The following is a 23,050-nucleotide window of genomic DNA, read 5'->3' as shown; positions in this document are numbered from 1 at the left end:
AGAAATGACGATGTGAGGTTATATCTCGTAACCTTTAATGATAATCCTATGTGAAACACTGCCAACAGCAAGATACAAAGGTCATTTGAATCATCCTTGCTTCATGGCTGACAATGTGAACAAAATATGAATCAACCTCCCATTACTTCCTCTGATAGCTTAGTCTTCAGAGCAGTTTTACAATCCAGAAGAAAACTGCATGAAGAGTGATGATTCAACCTCACAACAGTAATTGTGTTTCTTCATTGTTTTTCCCATGACTTTTACCAGGAAGTGTGTCAATCTATCTGTCCACATACAAAACCATCCTGCCAGGTGTTTTTTTTTTTCCTCATCTTTCTTTCCAACTGTCACTCATCTTCTTATCCTTGGACAACACGATATGACCTGTAAAATAAACAACACACAACAAAATAATGAAAAAGTCTAAAAATAAGAACATCTGAGGTTGTTTTCAGGCTAATGTGTTTTAGTTTTCTGTCCCCAAAAAACTAAATGTCACTCCTTTTGATTTATGGATCATTAGAAGATCTCAGTCGTCACTCACGAGTGCCTGACTGTGGGCCATGGATCACCCAGCAGCTTGTAACAGAAATGACTGAAATCCTTCAACAGCGGTTTCCCAATTAGAAGGGAGAAGCATTACTTCCCAGTAATGCATAATGGACTGTATTATTATCGTCAAACATCCCAACTGTCATTGTCTTGATTTATCCAAAGATAAACACAGACTAAATGAACATCTTGTGTAGAAGTTTGTGATTTCCACTATAGTGAAACTCCTATGTTTAAGTGTGCTGTCATGCATTCGGTCGTCATTCCTGACATGCTTTCAACGTACTCCATCCCGTTTCTCTTGTATTTTCCAAAGGAAACCTTTTTGAGCCACTTTGACCGCTTTTTTTTGTCTGCCTCTTCTTGCATAAATCTACTAAAAGGTGGATGCTGTAGCTTCATTTCTCATATTATTGCATTTGTCGATTTTTTTCAGAAAAACTCATACTGTTTCTATTACAAACAAAAAAAAAGGTAGTTTCTGAAATCAACAAGGGCTCAAAAGAAGGTGGGAATACTGACTTTGAGGACCTCTTGCGACACTTGGGGAGTCTACACATCTTTCCACCTGCAGCCAGACAGACGAGAGACGAGACTGAAGCTCAGCATAAGCTATGGAAAAGAAAAAAACTTTTATAGTGTTCTCATACTTACAACTAATCGTTAAAATTCCCATTACGAAAAGCACTGCAGCAACAATCAGCCCAGCAGTTCGCAGGGACTCGTAATCTGGATATGAAAACCAAAAACACAACAAACAAAAAGACTTTAAATAAAAAAAAACACATTAAAATTTTAAAAATCAATTAAATGCACTTCTTACCATACTCAAAATCTTTATCGTACTTTGGATCTATATAAAATGAATAGAGACAAGAATATTAATTTAAGTTTGACTGTTGAACAGAGGAGGCATCAACAGGAATAAAAAAAGAGGCACACAGGGGAAAAGCTGTCAGCGATGGAGTGATAGATCTACTCGCTCTGCTGACATGTTGCTGATGCCGTATCAAAACTCTATCTATAGTAAACCCGCACTTCACATCAGGACACAAATATCTTATCTCCTTTAGCATGGGGATCAATCAAAGATTAATCTGTTGCCACAAAAGGAAGTGAAGCAGTCTGTTTTGCCACTCTGCTGTGGCCTTCATTTGGGAGATTGGGAAGTGTGATGCAGTCAGGGATTCATGCGATAAACACTAAAAACCAAGATGAAAGTGGGTATTTGAGGTAAAATCAGAGGAAAGAAATCAAATTGGTTACCATAGGTACCATGAGGAACACCCCGGGTGGTGGTTTTTGGAGATGAAGTCAACGTCGCTGGTCAAAGGAAAATAAAAGCTTTAGTTAATTTTGATTCTGTAGAGAAAATAAATAAATTCAAAATAAAATAAATAATGATGGAAAAAAAAATAATAATAATTTGGGCTCGTTTTCCAACCCCTTTCACACTTTTCAGCATCTATCAGCTTAAATATAAATTTCTGAAATTTAGACTAATATTTTATGTCTACATAAGTATTTTTTAGGATATTAAAAGCAGCTATGATCCTACTCAAGGCATCTTATTTAATTAATATTTATTTGATCAGGGACAGTGCACATTAATGAACATTTCTGTAAATGTTTCAATGTTAGCAGCAAAGCAAATTTTCAACAGGGCAAAGTGTAAGTTTGCCAACAACAAACAGCAAAAACACACAATAGTGACAGTTAAAATTACAAGTACTATAAAAAGTCAGTTGGAGTTTGGAGGTTAGTCTCTACAGTTTATCAAACGCTTACATGTAAATTGGTAAATTGTCTATAATAATTAAACCATTTAAACAGTTAAGATGTGATATCCAACACTGACATACAATATTTACATTTGCAGCTTCGTGCAGTTTGGGAAGCAGAACATGGCCTCCTCAGGAGTGTGTTTGCATTGTTGGTTGGATTTAAGTCAAATTTGATGTTTCATTCTTAAATGTAGTAAAAGTTGGACACTCTCTTAGGGTAAGGGCTACACTGTTTCAGATGTTCCTCAAAGGAAACGTGCTAAAAATAGTAGATTTCTGTCTTCTGATGGGACACAAAAGCTGTCAGCTATGCAGAAATATTATATTATAATGAAAAGCTCATTTTAATTTAGACAGTCAACTGCATATTTACACCAAGTCAGTTTTTTAAATATGAGGAAGCTGAGGGTGTAGATTGTCACCCACTGTTGCCATGGCTGTTGCTTGTGGCTTTGCATTTTCCTTGGTAACAGCTAAATCTTCAGAGGAAATGACGTTGCGAATGCTGTGTATCACACAAATGTTACACCACACTACCTGTTGGGGTTGCTTCTGAAGTGGCGTTCTTGACTGAGTTGCTGGTGAGCGTTTGTTGGTTTGTGGTTTGTTTAGCAAGCGTAGTTTCCTGGGTGGAGTTAGCTTCTCTGGTGACGCTGCTTCCTTCTGGTTACAATGAACGAACAAATGAAATGCAAATGAAAACCTTTTAGGGTGAAATTCAAACGAAGGTGAACTTTACAAATGTTTTACCCGTGGGAACTGTAGAAGGGAGAGCAGTAGTGTTGAGCACAGGGGTATTTTGAGTTACTGGAACACTGGTTTGAGCCCACGACACTGCAGGAGAACAGGTTAAATAACATAGACAAACAAATATTAGCTGTCAAATAGAAGCAGACTTCTTTCTCAGGAAGAATAAACCCGCTGTTGTTTCATGTCACAGTTTTTCCAACAACGCTGTCATTTCTGGCTAAAGCCAGACTGCAGAATGTGTCTGGTCATGCCGGGGAGAGAGGCCTGCAGATGCACTATGTCACAGTGTTATTCCTGTGAGCACGGCTGGGAGGCAACCTCAGAGTACAACAAAGCCAGATTGTTGAGTGAGACTCAGGGACAGAAGGCCCCTTGTCTGTTTTTTCACTCACCACCTTCCAATTAGTGATAAAGCTCCACAAAAACCTACTTCGTAGGGTGAAAGCTGTAATTCTGGCTGCTTTAAGAAATACTCGTCAATTAACACAATAATGGAGTCAAAAGATTTGTTTGTAACTAATTCTTTAGATTTTAATGTTTGATATTTATTGTGTAACCTCAGAGTTGGTCTTGGATAGTCAACAGTTGCAGGTTTTTTGGTCGTTTTACTCATTTTAATATTTTTCACTAAACATATGACTTCCTACTGTTTATAGGATAATGTTTGACTGTAGTTATATACTTTAGGGACATGAATACCTACCACATTTTTTCACAATACAATGCAGGGGAAATAGTTTGAGTGTAAAATTCACTTTAACAACAATTCAATTCATATCGTAATTTGTAAAAAAAAAAAATATAAACAGAGCATTATTAGAACATTCTATGACAGTGTATGGTCACATGTCTGCAAAATTCTAGGTGTTTCCACACATTGGACTGGAATGATGGCTTGATCATTTTTTGCTGCCATTACATGTGTTGTCCACTGTGATGGCACTTAGTCGTTTTTACGTTAAAGTAAAATAAATCCACTGTAGAATCAATTTATTTTATTTTGAAACAATTTTAAAATAGTACAGGTTAATCCGATTACCAACTTGCCTCAGACAGATCAATCTAGTTGGATCATTGGAATATAAATCGATTCATTGATTAAGTCGAATAATCATTACACCCCTTGGAAATACTGTAAGCTATAAACTGCTCATATAGTACTTAATGGTTTACATTAAACTATCCTACATATGCAGCCGTTTTCTCTATTGATCTGTCTTGTCTTCGAAAATGTTCTCGGACTATGAGTCCCTGACCTGCCAACCCAGAATGCCCCACTTTTGTGATAGAACACAAAACTGTTAAAAACAGATTTTCTTCTGTTTTGTTTTTTGTTTGCGTCATTGCTTTACTTATCCATCACACCTTAAAAGTTGGACGCGGCTAAAGTTGGCATCTGGTGGTTAGCATCCCCTTTGACTTTACAGGACAAATCTTCGTCATAACTTTGAAATTTAAAGCAGCTGCAAACATTTTACAGAGAATGAAGATTCAGTCGAATAAAGTAGCTGATCTGTGTCAACTTGTGAAATAAGACATTTATGAATTTTCCTACAGCAGGGGTGGATTAGGAAGGCATCTGCTAAGAAACTCGAGCACAGAAAATGTTCCTCTTTGTTCAGAAATGCAGAATGAATCCGGATCTATGAAAAAAAATTATGATACATCTTTTTTACTCTGAAAGATGATCTAAGACTTGGTTGAGTTCTCAGTGTTATATTGATATTCAAATAAAAGAAAAACGAAAACTGTGACGTCGCTTTTATTGAATTATTTACAAATCAGAAACATCTCTAGAAATCAACAACTTTACTTCACTGAATCTTTGTCCTCTGGAAAAAAAAGAAAAATCTACTACTTCAGATTTTGGCTTTTAAACAAAATTTCTTGTACACTCAAAAAACGTTCACTTTGAATGAACATAAAAAAATTATGGAAAGGATTTCCACATGATTAGATTGCGTTACTTTAACAAAAATGAATCATGTTGGTCCTACTTAATGTATTTAGGTTGGGTCAACTTAATGTATTTAGGTTCAAACTAATAAATTTAAGTTGATTCATTTTAAATAGAGCAGTTGCACCCAACTTTAAATTGATATTGTTGGTCACTCTAAAAAGAAAAAAGTTGATCCAATTTAATAGAATCACTTCAATTGGTCACCTAAGTAAATTAAGTTTATTTAACTTGAATTTCAATTTATTTCTTTAATTTTATTTATTCATCTGTAATTGATATGTTGTTCCAAAGTTACAACCAATGGGTCTTTTAATTTTCACATCAAAGACATGAATTACCCAGCAAAGTCCATCACAAGACAGGAGCTCAATTACCACGAACTCTGTGTTAAATATTGGAACATTGACAGTTTGCCGCACAAGGGGGTTGGTTGGTCATCATCCTCTACCAAACTTTAACTCATGGTGCAAAAAAAAAATAAACATAACAGTTTAAATCACTAGTTAAAACAGAGTAAAACAGCTAGACAATAAAACCCATGGACAAAAACTCACACTTAGACCCCAATCAGCCCAGATAGACAAAGAAAATGGTATCCCACAATTCCTTGCGATTACTAATGCATCCAATTTAATGGTATCATGTTGGATCAACGTGATTGAAATTAGTAACTTTTAAATGGATTATTTTTATGTACAATCGACATGATTCATTCACGTAAGATTTACAAACATAAAGTTTTCTTGTTGAAATCACAAGTTACTTTTTCGTTAACTTAATTGGCTGGTAATTTCCTTTTTTTGAGTGTAGTAGCATTTTAATTTGAAAAATAGTTTTTTCAGAAACCGGAAGCCTAAAAAGTATTGAATGCAAACCTCGGTCCAGTTCGGACTTGTCAGTTGACCGTATCCATTTGTTTTGCAAATCCACTTTATCCCATTTGGGGATCTAATGATGCTGGAGCCTATCCCAATCACTGTTGGCCAGGGTACACCCTGCTATCACAGGGTCACAGAGAAATATTACCACAAACATTCACAGCGAGGAGCTATTTCACCAACTGAACTGGAATGCATATTTCAGGACTGTGGGAGGAATGGTGCTGCGGTGAAAACCTACAGTATGCATGCATATGAGAACATACAAACTCCCAGGACTATATGTTGTGGATGAATGTAAATCTGTAAAATATGCCTTATATTCATTTTTTATTGTTTTATTTTTTTAATTTTGGGGTTTGAGTTTTAACAATGTCATCAACAATTAGATGTCTAATTTCAATTAGATAACTAGATAAATTATATATATATATATATATATATATATATATATATATATATATATATATATATATATATATATATATATAAATTAGATAACAATTAGATGTCAATTTCTCCAGTGCTTTCAACACAATTCAGCCATCACTGCTGAGGAGGAAGCTGGAGGTTGCAGGTGTGCACCAACCCCTCACTGCTTGGACCATCAACTACCTCACAGACAGGCCACAGTTTGTGAGGCTGCATGACTGTGTGTCTGATGTGGTGGTCTGCAGCCACGGGGGCACCTCAAGGGACTGTGCTCTCCCCATTCCTGTTTACCCTGTACACATCAGACTTCACCTACGACTCCCACCACTGCCATCTGCAGAAGTTCTCAGATGACAGTGCCATTGTGGGCTGTGTATCAGGGGGGGATGAGCAGGAGTACAGGGGGGTCATCTCCGACTTTGTTAGCTGGTGTGAAGTTAACCACCTGCTGCTTAACACCAGCAAGACAAAGGAGCTGATCCTGGACTTCAAGAGGTCCTCACCACCACAGTCACCGGTGAACATCCAGGGTTCAGACATTGAGGTCGTGGACACATTTAAATATCTGGGTGTTCACCTGAACAACAGACTGGACTGGTCCAACAACACGGATGCTCTGTACAGGAGGGGCCAGAGTCGCCTTCACCTGCTGAGGAGACTGAGGGCTTTTGGCGTGTGCAGACAGCTGCTGAGGACCTTTTACGACACTGTGGTGGCCTCAGTGGTCCTTTATGGAGTTGTGTGCTGGGCGGGGGGCAGTGCAGGCAGAGACTTGAAGAGGCTAAACAAACTGGTTAGGAAGGCCGGCTCTGTCCTGGGCTGCACACTTGAGTCCATCGAGGAGGTGGCGGACAGGAGGATGTTAGCGAAGCTGACATCCATCTTGGATAACCCCTCCCACCCCCTGCACCAAACTGTAGAGGCGCTGACCAGCTCCTTCAGCACAAGACTGTTGCACCCTCAGTGTAAGAAGGAGCGCTACCGCAGGTCATTCCTCCCCACAGCCATCAGACTGTACAACACCGTGTCAAAGTGACACTCCACGGTCCCAGGGGTGTTTTTCTGTTTAGTCATTGATTCATTTACTTTTGTTGTAGTTGTTGTTTTTCAATTTTAAATTGTTTTTTTGTTCCTGAACAGTTGTTTGTTTTTGTTTTTGGTGTGAACTTCATTAGTTATTTCTGTATTTTGAAAAAATTTGTAATGTTTTTTTACAGTTTACATGTTTTGCAGACCGCATGTTTTTTACACTTTTGCAGCTGTATTTATTTAATATTTAATATTTATTTCTTTATTTAATAGGAATCTCATTTTTGATAATAATTTTTCATAATAATTTTAGTAATATTTTTAATTATCTAATATAAATGTCATTTGTGATGTCCTTTATTGATGTTATATTATATAGATTATTTCTGAATGTCGTGTTGCTGCCACAGATATGAAATTTCCCCATTGTGGGATTAATAAAGTCATCTATCTATCTATCTATGTGGGCTGGCAGTCTGTTGGTGGGTAAAAGTTTCATATCAACCACAACTTCTGCTTTCTGCTGTTAGTGTGTTTAACTATGAACCAATGCTGTGCCAGTTTGAATTTTCTTGACTCACCTTTTAACGTGACGAGCAGGAACAATAGTAAATAGGCCATGAAGACCTAAAAAAAAAAAAAAACATAATTCAGACAGTATTATACATACATGTTGCATTAGTTTAAAAACTAAAACTAGCTTTTTTAGCAGACGCAATTGTTTTATCTGATTTCATCAACATTTATTGTGATGCAGATGAAATAGGTCTATAGCTGGTAACATTAGAGACCGAAATATTAAAATTTGCAGATGCATGAGCCGTCTTACGAGGTTTCTTATAAATGAGTGAGGCGATAACGTCTGAGCCATGTGGATAGGAAATTTCCACCAACAGGAAGATGTGCTCATTGACGCTTTGCAACACATGGCTGCTTCTCCTTCCTCATTTATCATCCTTCATGCTACTCGCAGCATGACAGAAAACAGATCCTTACTTTGAAACACAAACACGAGAAATCTGTTTCAATCTGTCAAAAATGAGTGATTGAGGCCACATTCTATCTGTTCAGCCCTCCTACATACACTGCATATCACTGTTTGACTCTGGTAGCTGTGTAAATAAAGCTGCATGACGATTGAAAGCTGTCGCCAATTAAAAGTTGGCGTTGAAATGTGTTATATTTTTTAGATCATGGTGATCTTGAGGCCTAGCAATCTTTAGATCTGTGGAAACACAGAAAAAAAAAACAAAGTTGCACTACCCCCTCAACATGTAGCTTAAAAAAATCTATATAAGATTGAAAATTATGTTCAAGCCTTTGTGATCCTGCAGCTTTAGAGAGAAACACAACTCCCATGCGGGTACAACAAAAGCAGGTAGGGTGACAGATGGAAGTCTTGGCCATGGAGTACACCTCCCAGCAGAAAATGAATCTTGATCTTTGACTCTTACTGGTGGCAGCTCATCCTCCAGGCTGGAAGCAGACTGACGAGAGAGCGTCTGTGGATGTCATGAGCTTTGACAGCTCAGATTAGCAGGTCATGCCAATCTTCATCTCACTCCAGAGCATATGTCAGGATGAGGCCTGTTTCCTCTGGGCGTCTTTCCCTTTTGCTACCCTGACCCATCTACCTGTTTGTCACAAATAGTACTCTCATTCACTCTCCATCTCCTTGCTCCCCCATTTTTCTCTCATCCTTCATCATTTCCTTTCAGTCTGCTTCCCTCAAACAGCCCTGAGCCTTTTAATATGCAGTCCTTCATCCAGACGATCATGCTTACCTTAGAGTCCATCCTGTGAGTCATTTGTGTTCCAGGTCGCATCCAAAAGCCTTCTCATCCACGCAGGCTGTCTTCATCTGTCACTTTTGAAAAAGTGGTGAGGCAGCTGCTGCCCGGCCACACCCATGTGCTCACCCCTGCCACTTCCTCCTCATCCAACTGCCTTAACTCTGTTTCAGTCTTCTCTCCCTCACCCACTCTTGTTCTGTGTCACAGCGCTCCTCTACAAGCTCTTTGAATTCCCGTTTTTCACTTTTACTAACATTTCTGTCCGCAGCTCAGCAGTTTAGCAGCACAGTGGCTCCACTCTGTTCTTCCTCCATCTACTGTCCCACCTGTTATGCATGCACACGCTGCTGCCTCACAAACATGAATGTTTAACCTTGTAACATGAGAATGCTGCCGTTATTGACAGACAGGAGAAAAAGTTCATTATACGCCTTCATTTGACTGTTTCATTTATTACTCATCCCTTCTTGACATTTCTGTCAGCATGACTGCAAGTCATCAGTTGGGTTTTTAGTCACTTGAAATTAAGGGAAAAACCTTTGGCTTTTATAAATGTTTCGTTTTTCACAAGTATTGTTCTTACTTTCCATCTTCTCCTTTTCATTCTATAGCTTAAATTGAAACCAGTACTTCAGAGTGGAAGTTAGGATTGTGTCCTAACAACATTACCAGACTGAATTATACAGAAGTAAGCCGTTACAGTAGACAAAGACTGCAATTTGTCCACTTGAGTAGATGAATCAGTCTTTGTCCACAGTGCTGGGGGCGTTTTCCAGTCAGCTGTTTATGTGTTCTCCTTTTTTACATGAGCTTTTTGATGATTTTTTTTTTTTTTTTAGAATATTTCATGAAACAAACATGTTTTCAAAATGTTTACATTCAAAATATTTTATAGATTATAGGTGTTTGCATTGACCAGATAATGTTTACTGTCAGTTTTATTTAGCCGATCTCTTTTTATTAAGTAATTTGAGTGTTAGTTCACTAAAAGTCTCCACCCTTCCTTGTGCTTTGTATACTCGTTTTGTCTCTCAGCAAAACTTGTGAGTTACCCCAGTGCTTTATCTCAACTGTCATGCAAATGGAAAAAATGAAAATGAAGTCAACAAATGCCTCCATGGAGGTAATACATGCATGTCACAGCCATGGGCTGCACATCATTTTTACAGAAAGCAAAAATAATAATAAATAAATACCCCTTCAAAAAAAGCATTTTTCCTGTCAGAAAGACATCATAACACATTCTGCATGAATTCTAACCATGTGACCTTTGCTAAAAGAGTGCTGGTGGTGAAATGACCTGCATAGAAACTATTTGACCCAGAAGAGAAACCAACAACAGTTTTTGCCCTGGGTTGGTTGACTGCTTAAATATTTTATTCAGAAGAAAATGAAAACATTCAACTTTTAAAAGCACATAAGCTGGACTCCTCTGTGCCAGCTGTTTTTTGTGTTATGTACAAACAGCATTTTGATTTTTTTATTATTTTTCTCTGATAAAAACTATATTTAGCAACATGTTAGTTTTTTAACATGTTCTTGTGGCATTTCTTTCATGATGGAGGTCATATAGAAAGAAAATTAAGATTAAAATCTAGCTCAAAAGTGTGCAGCTGGATTTCTTAGATATTGCTCACCATTTTTGTAGCACCGCTAATGTTAGGTTGGGAGAGTGTAGGGCTGTTAGCTAGCAGGAGTGAAAACAAATAGATGATGGGAAATGAGGGCAGTCTTAGTCTGGCTGGCTCACAACTCAGAGGCAAATTTCTGATGAACTCCTGCTGCTCTGCAGAAACTATGTCCTAGAAAACAACACCGTTTTTTAAATTTTGGCTCAAAATGGCAAAATTATAAATGAAAGACCACAGGGAACGGTTTTACAATAAATCAAAAGATGATCTGAGTGGGACTTTAAAACTATAAATATTTTTTGTTTTTCTAGCCAATCTTTTTATGCAGTAAACATGACACATTACATATTCAATGTAAAGGTGTGCGCTCCCTTCTATGTGATCAGCATTAGTAAATCAATACATTTCAGCTTCCTAGTTACCCATATGGTCTTATGTTTTGTATGGTTTTTCAGTTGTATTCTTTGCGAGCGGAACATTGTTCTCACATTTCCACAACACGTGTTACAGCTTCCAGCCAAATCAGGCTGCAATTTGTTTAAGTTATTGTGTTTTGTGTGACTTCCATCTGGATTGAACTGACAAATTTTGAGCAGCTATAATAATAATAATAATAACATCTGAGAGGCTGCATTCATATTTCTTTTCGCACAGGTAGCGGAACCTGTTAAAGTTACTGTATTTGATCATACGCATAGATGTGAAAGCCCTCCAAGAGATGAGGTAATGAAAGGTGTTTTTCTTTTCTTCTTTTGGCTTAATTGTACACTCCATCCGCTTGTCTGTTAGAAGTCCCTTGAGATTCTTTTGAAAACAACACATCAAGATGTTCACGAGGCGAGTGAGGAAAAATAGAAGTTGACATGCAGCATTGAGCTGTCAGGCTTCAGCTTCAGCAGATTAGTGTTCCTGCTTGAGCTGAAAAAAGGCATTTTGGGTTTTTTACAAATGTCATCTCTCATCCTGCATAGGTAAATATTTTTGCACTAACAATGTGCTTAATTTTTCCAGAGAAGTGACTGCAGAGCATTTTCATTGAAAATAGAAAATAAATAAAAACAAAGCATTTAGGGAAGGAATTACATGACTTCAGTGTTTGTTATCTTGGATGTGCAGACACAAGCGTGCACCGTGTGACACAGACTCACTAAATTTTGAGAGAGACAGACGCAGAAGCTGGAAGTGGAAACATGGTGTATTTATAACCCTCTGTAGGAACACAGCTATGGAAACTTTGACAACCAGTCATCTAAAGCTTCATGTTAATTATAAAGAAATCTGAATCTTGATCAGCCATGAAACCCCCCCACAGATTTCTGAATTAGTAATTATTTGATGCAATCTAAAAGTTTCTTTATGAGTATTTCTGTATATTTGCATTAAATGCTGTGAGGCTTTAATTAATAGTGTGGCTGTGTAACAGTCTCTTTCAGGTTTCTTAAAGACCCACTCCAATGGAAATGGTGTTTTTGGTGTTTTTAACATGTTCTCGTAGCATTTTTCTCATGATATGGTGATATATGTTGTGCAAAATTAATATTGAAAATGCATTTTTGAGTATTTCCTTATTCAAATCAATGTGAATCTTACTTTCCTTTAAAAACCTTATCAACTTTCACTTTTTTATTTAACCAATAATCAATACTGTTTTCCTAAAATGTAACAAACTTCTATTGTTTAACTATTTTATAATTTTTTGGAAAAATATCATTTTTGGAGGAAACAGTAAAAACATTAAGCAAGTGATAGTACCGGTAATTACTGTGGTAGAAGTATCTTGGACTTGAAAAACTGCTTTCCATCAGAACAAATGGCTTTTCCATATGTATCTATATATATATCTATATCTATATATAGATATAGATATATACATACATGTATATACACACACACACACACACACACACACACACTGATATAGTTACTAAATTTCTATTAACCTTCTTTGATATTTGATCCTTTTATTTCCTTTGGCTTGATATTTTATAGATTTTTTTACATTATGTTTTTCAGATCCTCTCTATATGAATGTCACTAATGCAATATAACTTTCTGTGCAGAGAAAGAAAAAAGCAAACAGTATCTCCTCCAAACAGAGAAGGAATGTCTACTTCTGCAGTGGTGGCTACTGCTGCAGCTTAGCCGTCCTCTCCTCTGTTCTCAATCTCTCTCTGTCTGCCCACTCTCTCTGAGACAAATTCCCGGCATGGTTTCTCCCCCTCACCGGTGTTGTGAGCTGAACTTCCCTCTGAGAGAAAACAGGATTAAAGTGTGGACGCAGATTTGGCTTATCCTCCTGAACACATTACTGGGCTAAACCCCACTCAATATGATTCCATTTTAGAGATTCCCATTGACCAGCTAGGGGGGGATAGGGGGCATGGCAGGGTCCTGTCATCAGCTTTTCGTCTGGTTACATGCTGGAAAATGTTGAAGCCAGATGGGTCAAGAGGATGATGGCTGCTTGGGTGGCGCAGTGCGTCTACGCTGCTTCTGCTCCACTGCCGTCCAAGCACACGTCAGTGCAGTTTTGTCTCTGTTCAACTGATTCACGTCTAGCTGCAGGCAAAAACTATACTGTGGGTAGTGACCCCAACCTGGCTCCAAGAAAAAGCAACAGTAAAAGAGAAACAATAACAGCAAAAAAGATTTAATATAAAGAGAAAGTCATAGCAATACCAATAATCTGCATTTCAAAATTAAAGCTGAAAAGGTAAAAAAAAACAACAATTAAAATGATTACCGGTATTCACTTTGTTGTCATGGCTAATATTAGTCAATGTGCTTAGTCAAAACTAAAATTAAGTGAAATATATTTTGCATGAGTTAAGATTCAACAAAGGAAATTCTGTTAAGCTTGGTTTCACACTAGATTGTTTGCACTCATCGATAGTCAATTTTCTTTACGTAAATGTAAAAAACTGCTCAAACTCCGGTTTAGACCAAACAAATCAACTCTGCTCTGTCTGAACACGAGAGGACTTTGTTTCCTGTAGGTGAATCCTGGTGCAATAGTCCAAAAACAGGCAGAAAGTGATGGTGTATCATTAAGCCTTTGTACTAAACTATGTTGACACCCCTCGGCAACACACGTTTAAGTGACCACTTTCAATGAAAAGTCTATGTAAGCGTGTGTAAATGTTGGTTTGGGGCCAAGCAAGTTTTTACAATTGTTTTTGGGCTCTTTGTATTAAACACATGTCTACTGAATGTGTGTTGAAAGTTAAAGCAGGTTGAACTTTGACCAATCAGGGATTTGGTAATGACAAATGGATGACATCCCTTTTAATTCACTGAAGTACCAACCATTTGAAAATTAATCATGGAGGAGACATTAGTAATTGTGGTTTGTGGCCAGAAAGAATTAAAAATCACAGAGTCTTTTATATATAGAGCTGTGAAAGAATAAGCCTAGAGCAAGATTCCACTAGTTTGACATTTCACACAAAGCCTTTTCCAACTGTAGGTGGCAGACATACTGTGGTAAACAGTAAAACAAAAAAAAATAAAAAGAATATCCTCCCATCTTATCCTGTCCGAAAACCACGGTCTAAAAGCACGTTCAAGAATTTGCATTTAGCTTGGTGTGAATGTAGCCTTACATATCAAGTTTGTAATTGGTTTTGATAGAACTAAATGCTTTTATAGCTGCATGTTTTTTTTAGATGATTTGATGCACTGCAGTGGATTTCTTTTTCTTTTTTTTTCAACCTAACAAAATTTGCCAGGGTAAAAATGTGCTAAGATTTAAGCAAAACATTTTAAAAGGAAAAATAAATGGTCTAGCTGTTATACAACATTACATCAACACCAGTGCTGATGGTGTTTGTTTGAACATATCTTGTCTCTTTAGACTAATTCTCCTCGCAGTTCAAAAGGTAGATCCCTCTGGGCCTGAACGTCCACGGACTGCCCTCTATTGAAACCCTATCAAAAGACACATCAAAATCAGCATTATGATTATGCAAAACGCTACAATTTAACATTAAAACATCTTTTCTTTTCTCTTTATTTGTGAAATGCATTATTAATGTTGTAGGTGAGGGTTTAACAGACCTGATGGTAGGTCGCTGACCTCCAGTTACTCCTCTGTTGAGTCAATCTGTGGTCAGGGAAAGGGAGGGAAGGGCCCACTGTGTCCCGGAACATTCCCGTCTCCATTACATCCTCATATACATGGTTGTCAGGGTTCACAGGAAGGTGGGAGACATCGTGAACACCTGGACAAAACACAAATGGGGATGATTACATCATACAAGTGATAAATGTGTTTACTGTTGTTTGGCCAAAGACATAATTGGGTCTCACCAAGGCCACGTCTTTCCTCGGGGACCGGACGGAGAGATGGTCTGTACTCAATGGTAGGATGGTAATAATAATGGGAGTCGTCCTGAAAATTGTGAAACAGAAAAGATAACATCAAATTGGCTTTTACCTCATAGTACTCCCTCCAAATGGCTATTCCTCGTGCTTCTATATCTTTGAGGAATAGAAGGGACAACAGTGAACTCTCAGAAGGTTGGATCAACCAAATTATTTTCTCCCTGACCTTGAGAAATGGAATACTGCACTGATAAGAGGTGTTAGCCACTATTTACTGTACTTTGTGCTATACAAAAATATCTCAGAGGTTCTGTAATAGATTCCTCCTACACCTGTATGTAAAGATAAAAGTGGTTTCTAGTTGAATTTACACTCAACAGGAACATTTTTTAGAGTTAAATTAATGTTGAGGGAAACTCTGCCTCCAGGGAGTCATTATGTTCTGACAGCACAGTGCTATCTGTTTTCTTTTACCTTCCTAAACAGTTTTCTTCAGGTTCAAATGCTCGTTGGCCTTTTTTGAAGTACAAAATGATAATTTCAAGAAGATCGATGCGTATTTTCAATGCTAATTGTGAGGTATTGATCAATGTTCCGTCTCTGTGCTCCCCTAAAGGTTTCATTAGTTTATCTATCCATTTTCCTTATTACGTCCGAATTCCAGACTTCCTCTTCTGTCAGATATCCTCACCCTCGACTAACCTCTTTCCTCCCCATCATCTGTTTACTCATCCTTCACCGTGCCTGCATTTTTTCCAACTGCCCTCTTTGTCTCCCTCTCGTTTTTGTTACCGTTGCACAGGTCTCATAGACGTGGCTCTCTGTTTCAGATCCAGAGTCGATGAGGAGGGTGCGCTGAGCAGCGGTGTTGATCTTTTCTCCGCTCTCATACTTATTCGAATTTCTCTCACTTGATTGACTTGACCTGCAAGGAGAAATCATAGTTTGTCAGCTAAATGGTTGCTCATGTAAATATAGTTCCCAGTGTGAATCAAGAGAAATATAAACCACTAAGCACTTTGAAAATCGATTTTGTGCTAACATTCAGGTTTTATTTAAATGCATTGTGTAGTTTCTACATAATGGATAAAAATGGCTGCCTAAGGTTGATGAGTATATATATGTATACTTATATATATATATATATATACACAGATTGACTGAGTTTTTCTTTTCCCTTTTCTGACTTTTTCTGTCTTGGGATCAGTCACTGGAAAAGATCTCAGACTTCCTGGGATGGGGTCATGGCGCGTGTCTTAATTAGTTTGACTGAGCTGAACCTTATCTTACCCATCCAGTTCACTCTTCTGTCCATCTACCACACTGCCCCCTCCTGCCCCTGCCAAGAGCACAACAAGAGAAGGGAAAAGGCTAAATGTTATGGACCTGGAGAGGAGAAGAAGCTCTGAGGTGTGTCGAAGCGCTACAGAGAGTGAACAAAACACAAATGAGCTACGAACGAAATTTGCATGTAAAAATGGAAAATCTGGAAACGTATTTAAGGAAAAAAAAGGGGAAGAAAAGATTTAAAAGAAAAGGTTATATTATGGTCATATGGAAAGAGACAAAAAAAGACAAAGACAAATCTGTTAAAAAAAAAAATCTACAACCGAGAAGAAAAAAATGTACCTCTCTGGTCACACTTCTTTTTCCACCTCAGTCCCAAGAAGCACCCCAGTACATTCACCATCAGCACAATTCCAATGACAAATGTAAAGACTGCAGTCATGTAGGCAGGCAGTTCACTTGGACCTGGTTTGAGCAAACATTATAAACAACAACCAAACAATTGAAAATGAAGAAATGTGCTAATTAAATATTGATGAAACCATTAGCCTCACGTTGGTTTAACCGATTAACTTGCGGATACTAAAAATAACTGGTTGGTACCATGAAAACACCCACAGTTATTGCTAATAACACGCATACTAATTTGCTTCAATCACAGACAGCTAATATTCTGCAGATGGTAATCGTCAAGCTGCTTTTAACAATAAAAGACTCACTCTGTGGCTCCTCAGGTGGCGTGTCCTCATCGGATCCTGGTCTGTCTGTCGATAACAAACATGGAGGACAAAAACACTCATGTTTAATGTCTCATTGACCGATAGATGACTGTAATTTATACTTATTTGGATTCGAAGCTCGGGTTATTCCAAACTGACACATTGTGGTGATGGTCAGTACTGCATTGTTGTCAGCATAGTCGCTCTCTCCTATTGCATTAAGGGCATTAATGGAGAAATTGTAGACGGTGACAGGCTGCAGACCAGTAACAGTGAAAGTTGTTGCATCTGGAGGGAAAACATCCACATACTGGAAGCTGACAGACTGGTCCCATTGGTACCTGCCAACCGAGAGGCCAGGTGAAATCTTCTTGCTCTGATAGCTTGTCATTTTTTAAACTGGTAGTGGATTTTTTTTTTTACCTTATACGGAATTTCTGTTGCAAACCACCATTAAAGCCTGGGATCCACTCAAGAGTAACAGAGTCATGGGTGCTGCTGACGTGACGAAACATTGAGGGAGGGTCTGGGTGATCTGAGGATGAAAGAAGAGATGATCTGCATGTTCTCAGATGGTTGAATCCCTTTACTCAACAGGAAGCTATTTGAAGGGGCTTTAGAGACAGAGAAATGAAGATCTACATCTGATTAAAGGGTTGTGTCTCCTCTTGGTTTTCCTCTTTATCAGGGAGCAATTTCAGGCTGAAAATTTGCAATGCTCATATTTCCATGACATTTTTTTAAGTGATAAATACCTTTATTTTGATGATACAATAGTATGATGAAAACTTTTTTTCTCTGAGATTAAAGTAACAAAGAGCAGGAATAAGGTATTACCATCCAAAAATGTTTGATTTGTCAGTGGACTCATGGGGTTTTTAAAAGTGCAATTTCAGGATACAGCTAAATACTTCTGAGGATCCAATAAGTCAGAAATATTTAGGACTTAATTATACTATCTAATGACAAACAGTGAAAAATGATAAGCAAAATTAAACCAGAGAGGAGATCAGCATAGTCAAAAGTTGCTGGGGAGTCTTCAAGGTTCCACTTTCATATTTTGTCCTCCCTCAAACACTTGTTATATTTTAAATCATTGTTAACTTCAGAGGACTTTCAAATATTCATTTCTTTTGATTTTGATTCGTGATTCATCACCAAAGGAGGGCTTTGAACGGTACCTTCAAGAACAGAAGTGCAGACTTTTCTAAATTTATCCATGAGCTGTTCAGTAATGAAAGATTGCCTCTTTATTACAACAGTTTCAATATTAAGAATAATGATCATTGGAAGTTCTCCAAACCTTCAATTTGATAAAAAGAAAACACTGGAAGGTAGTGAAGGGGAAAGTGGATTATTTTACATGTTTTGGAGCTAAAAAGGGATTTGGGTTGGGGCTGAATGGAGCTCAGTCAGGGGGAAAAGGAGGAGAGAAAGTGGAGTATAACCACACAGGAAGGGGATGCTGAACTCATGTATGGCTCCAGGCCCAACCCAGTTTGTCAACAATTCCCAACTTTCAGCTCAGCTCATAAGATTTTAGGGCACAGAGGTCAATTGCTTTTGGATCTTCCTGTAATGCAAAAACAATAGCATTGAGGTAAAAATAAGTAAATAAATAAACTTTTCTCCTTTGGGCTTTAAAATTTATAGGACCATTTAAATATATTATTACTGCCTGGGATTAAAAATTATTTTTACAGCTTGATAAAATGATTAGGGGAGAAAAACAGGGCCAATATCGGATTGTGTTTTACGGTTTTTATGATACATATTAAATGTGTCCACTGATAGCTGCTGGCATTTGCTGAGAGCTGAGCTCGCTTGCTTGTAGTGCTGCTTCAATGTGCAGAAGCAGTTGTTAGCTGGAAGAATAGTCTGAGCGTGGCAGGAGAGTAGAGCGTATCAATGTGGAATTATCTGAGGAGAAACTGAAAATAGCACCACGGGCTAGATGATAAGACGGAGGTAGAACAACGGAGAAAGTTCACTCACAAGGCTGAATATTTGCCATCTACAGAATCCTGTTTGCACAAGCTTTTGCGTTGCCACTGACAAGATCGTATACTAGTTAAACTAGGAGGAACAGACAGTACAATCCAAAAATGTTTTCTAATTTAGTCTTCCATCACCAAAAAGTGATCAAAATCATCTCTGAGTCATAACACAAAAGCTTAGTTTGAATAATAAAACAGATTTAAGAAAGTTTTGTCCACTAGAGGGCAAAAATACACCAACAAAAACTGGACGGTTGTTCAGACAAACATAAGAAACAAAGGCAGGTAGACTGTCAATACAGTTTTCTTTTTCTGCTTGATTCTAGTGTACTTTCTGTGACTCATTTGCCTTCTTTTCATATGTGTTGTTAAAACTAATGTGTTGAAAACAAATTTTAACAATATTTTTTAGTGCTGGATCAGATCAGGATAATGAGAGTTCTTTTTCAAGAGGCACAGGATGATCTAAAAGAAAGATTGGTACTTAACTAACCCAGATGATTTTTTTTCCAGCTCATGAAAAGGGGGTATATTTGGGAGGTTGCCAGGTTTCTTACAGAACACTGACAAAGGATTGTGTGGAGCAAACCTCGCAGTCGCATGGAGACACTCATACACAAACACAAAAGGGATGCAGATACTGTACTTGTGCTGACAAGCTGGATGTCCACCTTGTCTTCCCCGAGTGAGTTGCGAGCATAACAGCTGAAGACGGCATAGTCCATCACTGCGCTCACGTTTACTACTCGCAGTGTGCTGGTGTGGAAGGAGCCCTCCCTCACTGTTTTCTCCTCATACCTGCAGCAGGAGCACCCACACATGCACAAAGAAAAAAAGGGAGAGTGCTGAATCGAAAGAAAGAACGAAAGAAAGCCACATGTGACACATGAAATCTGCAGTTCTGAAGTTTTTTCTAAAGCTATGTCAGAGCAGAACTAAAACAAAAGGTGACAACAAAGTAAGAGCTGTTTCTGACCTGGGGTTTGCCAAATCCAGAAAGACCCCTTTTTTTTCCCAAGAGAAGTCGATGCGAGGGATACCCTCTGCCCGGCACACTAACTCGGCTGTGGTGGATCCATCTCCTCTGCTCGCTACCTTCCTCCACTGGGGTCCTTTCTGAAGCTCTGGTTTGACTACGCAAAAGATAATTATCATGGAGATGAGGAAGAAATTCATGAAGTAATCCCTGACGCATATTCACTTCAATTTATTTTGTACTTCTGGGAATTTATTTAGTACTTCTGGCGGTAAAAATGAACAATATAAACTCACATTGCACAACAAGCTGCATATTTACACTGCCGGAGAGTCCGATGCCATTGTTAGCTGTGCACTGGTATAGACCAGAATGAGCCCGAGTAACATTACGGATGGTCAGAAGGCTTGATTCGTCTTCCTGTGTCTCCTCTCCCATCTCCACCTCCTCCTCTCCCTGCGGAAGACAAAGTGAGGGGAAATAATCAGAAGACAGCCACTATCCCTCAATACCCGCTCCCCTTCCTGGTGTAGGATGCTTCCTACCTGTCTTGCTTAGTGAGGGCAAGACAGTTTATACGACAGTGAGCACTTGGATGGGTTGTGTGTTCAGAGGAAGAACTGTGAGGACAGAGGAAAGATACTGAAATAGCCAGAGAGCAACAGGACAAACAAAGAAAGGAGGGGGTGATGCAGGTAAGAAGCGGAACACATTCTTCAGCTGGGAGGTGGGCTCAAATGCAGAAAGCATCCGCAGATACGGAGACCACGCCACATTGACGAATGTGCCCTTTAGTCACGCAGCAGTAATGAAAGCTATTTTTCTGGATTTGGGCCGAGTGTGAAGCAAGAGGAGGTGGGGTGGAAGGATAGTTAGTGCCAGTGAAAAATGGCATCTGTGCATTTATAAAGGCCAATGATAAACGATAAAAAGAGGGAAGATAATACGGAGAAAGGCAGATAAAGGAAATATAATTTAGGGGGATGAATTTTTCCTGCACATTTGTGTGTGCGTGTGCATGTGTGTGTGGCTCTCACCAGCCATTTCCATGAGAACATGTCAGATATAATGGGATTGGCATCTGCCACACATATCAGGTCTGCTGTTCCCCCCAAGTTAACAAACACTGGATCTTTCTCTGCAGTGACATCACAAGCATCTGAGAAGAGAAAAAAGGGGGGGTCATGGCTAAAACAGGACTAATGTCAGCCTGATACAAGTCATCGGTTAAAAAAAGCATGTTGCTTGCTACAATATAATTGCTCTTGAACTTGCTTGCCTTTGACAGTGTCTATAACCCCTTTGAAATTGGTCTCCTTGCTTGAAAGACAAAAACTATTAACTTCCCTATATATTGGAGCCGTGGCACTTCTGCAGCCTAATTGAAAATTGGACATGTGACCCGTGAAGCCCTTTACATTTTGGTTTTGGCAGAGTGACCAATTGGCCACTGTTTTCCTCTTTATCCATCTATTCATCAACTTAGCTCTTCTCTCAGTCAGCAGGGCTCCACTTTCTGCGTTCATTTCACATGCTTTTTACACTTCCCGTGGGTGCCATGTACATGCAACAGTAAGGCCATTAGTGCCGACTTGTCTGGACCTATGTTCACTCCTAAAGAACAGTGACGGGGAACAGTGGCAAGACATAGACCTCTGGGTTAGCAGAATCCACTCATGTTGGTCTCCTAACCAAGGCCGACGTTGTTAAGTGGGCAACACTGCCACATATAAAAGCTACTACAATCCCCCATACATAATGAATATCTACAACTGTCAAGCACAGTCATTTCAGGATGGCAGAACCCATTAGGCGTGTACCAAGGGCTTTGGTGAATCAGGCAGACCTACATTTTCTGCAATGACATTATTAAATCATCAGTATTGAGACAGCAGGGGCCTGGAGCTTCGGGCTGGGCCCAAGGCAGCAGAAGAAGTGGATGCCCTTGCATAGAGGGCCTAATAATGGCAAGTTTGGGAGGAGCCAGAAGTCAATGTCTTATGCTACATTCACACTGGGCTCAGAAACACGTGTTCAAGGGACTACTTCCAATGAAAAGTCTATGTAAATGGTTGTAAATGCTAGTAAATGTGTGTTATGGGCTTTTGTGTTCAGAGCTCTTGCATTCTTGCTCAAGTTTTTAAGTCTGGTTTCAGGTGCTATGAACAACAGCGGTCAATAGTTTAGCCATTTGAACTCTGACCAATCAGGGACTCTGATCTAGCAGTGCGATATGGAGGAATTATTTGTCTTTCATATATTGGAATAGAGCTGAAAGGAAAAGCCTGGAGAAAAATTTGAACAGCTGAGATTTCGTACCAAGCCACTTCCAGCTGTGAGTACCAGCGATAGTATCTGGCTGCAACATTCCAGGGTAAATACAGCTAAAAGCCCATTCAAGAATGCCACTTTTACAAGTTCTTGAACGTGTATCATTTGCCCCACGTGTACATAGCTTTAGGCTGATACAATGCACTTTGGAGGAGTTTCAAAACCAGACCTTTTTAAAACCCAAAGAACCTTGACAACATAAGGGTATTATTATGTCTTCCCTGCCCATTTTTCTTTTGTAAAAAGAACTCAGTGATCACTGATCATAAGAAAAAGTATCTGGTTTCCAACAGTGACTGTTCTGTGTGTGGTGGGTCTTACAAAGAACATCCAAGGTGATAGCAGTTTGGCTGACACCTTCTTCATTTTCACACTTGATGGTGTACAGTCCAGCGTCTCTCCGTGTTGCATTCCTAATCTCCAGAGAGCCGTCCTCCAACCAGTAGTGGTGCAGATTATTCCCTGCAGAGAAAGCCACACAGACACACATGCAAACCAATAGTAAATTAAGTATTCATTACATGCTCATCAACTGCTTGTCCTCTGGCCACTGGTCTCAGAGTGACATCTAATCCTGCATTATTGATTGCCCTGGCTAGATTCCC

At 38.8% G+C, this 23,050-nt stretch overlaps 2 protein-coding genes across 2 annotated transcripts in view; both read right to left on the bottom strand.

The window, feature by feature from the left end:
* Window positions 1-18: 18 nt before the first annotated feature.
* On the bottom strand, window positions 19-9,381 carry fxyd5 (FXYD domain containing ion transport regulator 5). The gene is made up of 9 exons (XM_004078070.5): window positions 9,173-9,381; window positions 7,970-8,015; window positions 3,090-3,173; window positions 2,877-3,002; window positions 1,822-1,878; window positions 1,379-1,408; window positions 1,210-1,284; window positions 1,078-1,123; window positions 19-387 (listed from the first exon to the last, which is right to left on the bottom strand). Exons 1-9 carry the CDS (start codon window positions 9,212-9,214, stop codon window positions 363-365), a joined length of 531 nt encoding a protein of 176 aa, XP_004078118.1. The 5' UTR covers window positions 9,215-9,381; the 3' UTR covers window positions 19-362.
* A 4,068-nt stretch (window positions 9,382-13,449) lies between these two features.
* Window positions 13,450-23,050, bottom strand: part of nphs1 (NPHS1 adhesion molecule, nephrin) — a 40,346-nt gene continuing 30,745 nt past the window's right edge. The window contains exons 17-30 of the mRNA XM_023964548.2: window positions 22,767-22,907; window positions 21,152-21,273; window positions 20,411-20,570; window positions 20,115-20,271; window positions 19,785-19,936; window positions 17,565-17,676; window positions 17,301-17,482; window positions 17,142-17,186; window positions 16,765-16,887; window positions 16,426-16,474; window positions 15,928-16,060; window positions 15,121-15,202; window positions 14,869-15,032; window positions 13,450-14,739 (exon numbers count right to left, since the gene is read on the bottom strand). Of these exons, the coding sequence (XP_023820316.1) occupies window positions 14,662-14,739; window positions 14,869-15,032; window positions 15,121-15,202; window positions 15,928-16,060; window positions 16,426-16,474; window positions 16,765-16,887; window positions 17,142-17,186; window positions 17,301-17,482; window positions 17,565-17,676; window positions 19,785-19,936; window positions 20,115-20,271; window positions 20,411-20,570; window positions 21,152-21,273; window positions 22,767-22,907 (1,700 nt within the window). The 3' untranslated portion in view covers window positions 13,450-14,661. The remainder of the gene's footprint in view (window positions 14,740-14,868; window positions 15,033-15,120; window positions 15,203-15,927; window positions 16,061-16,425; window positions 16,475-16,764; window positions 16,888-17,141; window positions 17,187-17,300; window positions 17,483-17,564; window positions 17,677-19,784; window positions 19,937-20,114; window positions 20,272-20,410; window positions 20,571-21,151; window positions 21,274-22,766; window positions 22,908-23,050) is intronic.

This window comes from Oryzias latipes, chromosome 16, assembly GCF_053564925.1.
Source record: "Oryzias latipes strain Hd-rR chromosome 16, Olatipes_Hd-rR_3.1".
Taxonomy (NCBI): Eukaryota; Metazoa; Chordata; class Actinopteri; order Beloniformes; family Adrianichthyidae; genus Oryzias; species Oryzias latipes.
This window is presented reverse-complemented; position numbering and strand designations above follow the sequence as displayed.

What these genes read in the sequence shown, in the direction of transcription:
- fxyd5 (XM_004078070.5), bottom strand. Translation starts at nt 9,214, where the DNA reads ATGCGACCTGGAACACAAATGACTCACAGGATGGACTCTAAG. An exon ending in CGATAAAGATTTTGAGTATG is followed by an intron (nt 1,285 to 1,378) that starts GTAAGAAGTGCA and finishes TTTCATATCCAG; the next exon opens with ATTACGAGTCCCTGCGAACT. An exon ending in GGGAATTTTAACGATTAGTT is followed by an intron (nt 1,124 to 1,209) that starts GTAAGTATGAGA and finishes GTCTGGCTGCAG; the next exon opens with GTGGAAAGATGTGTAGACTC.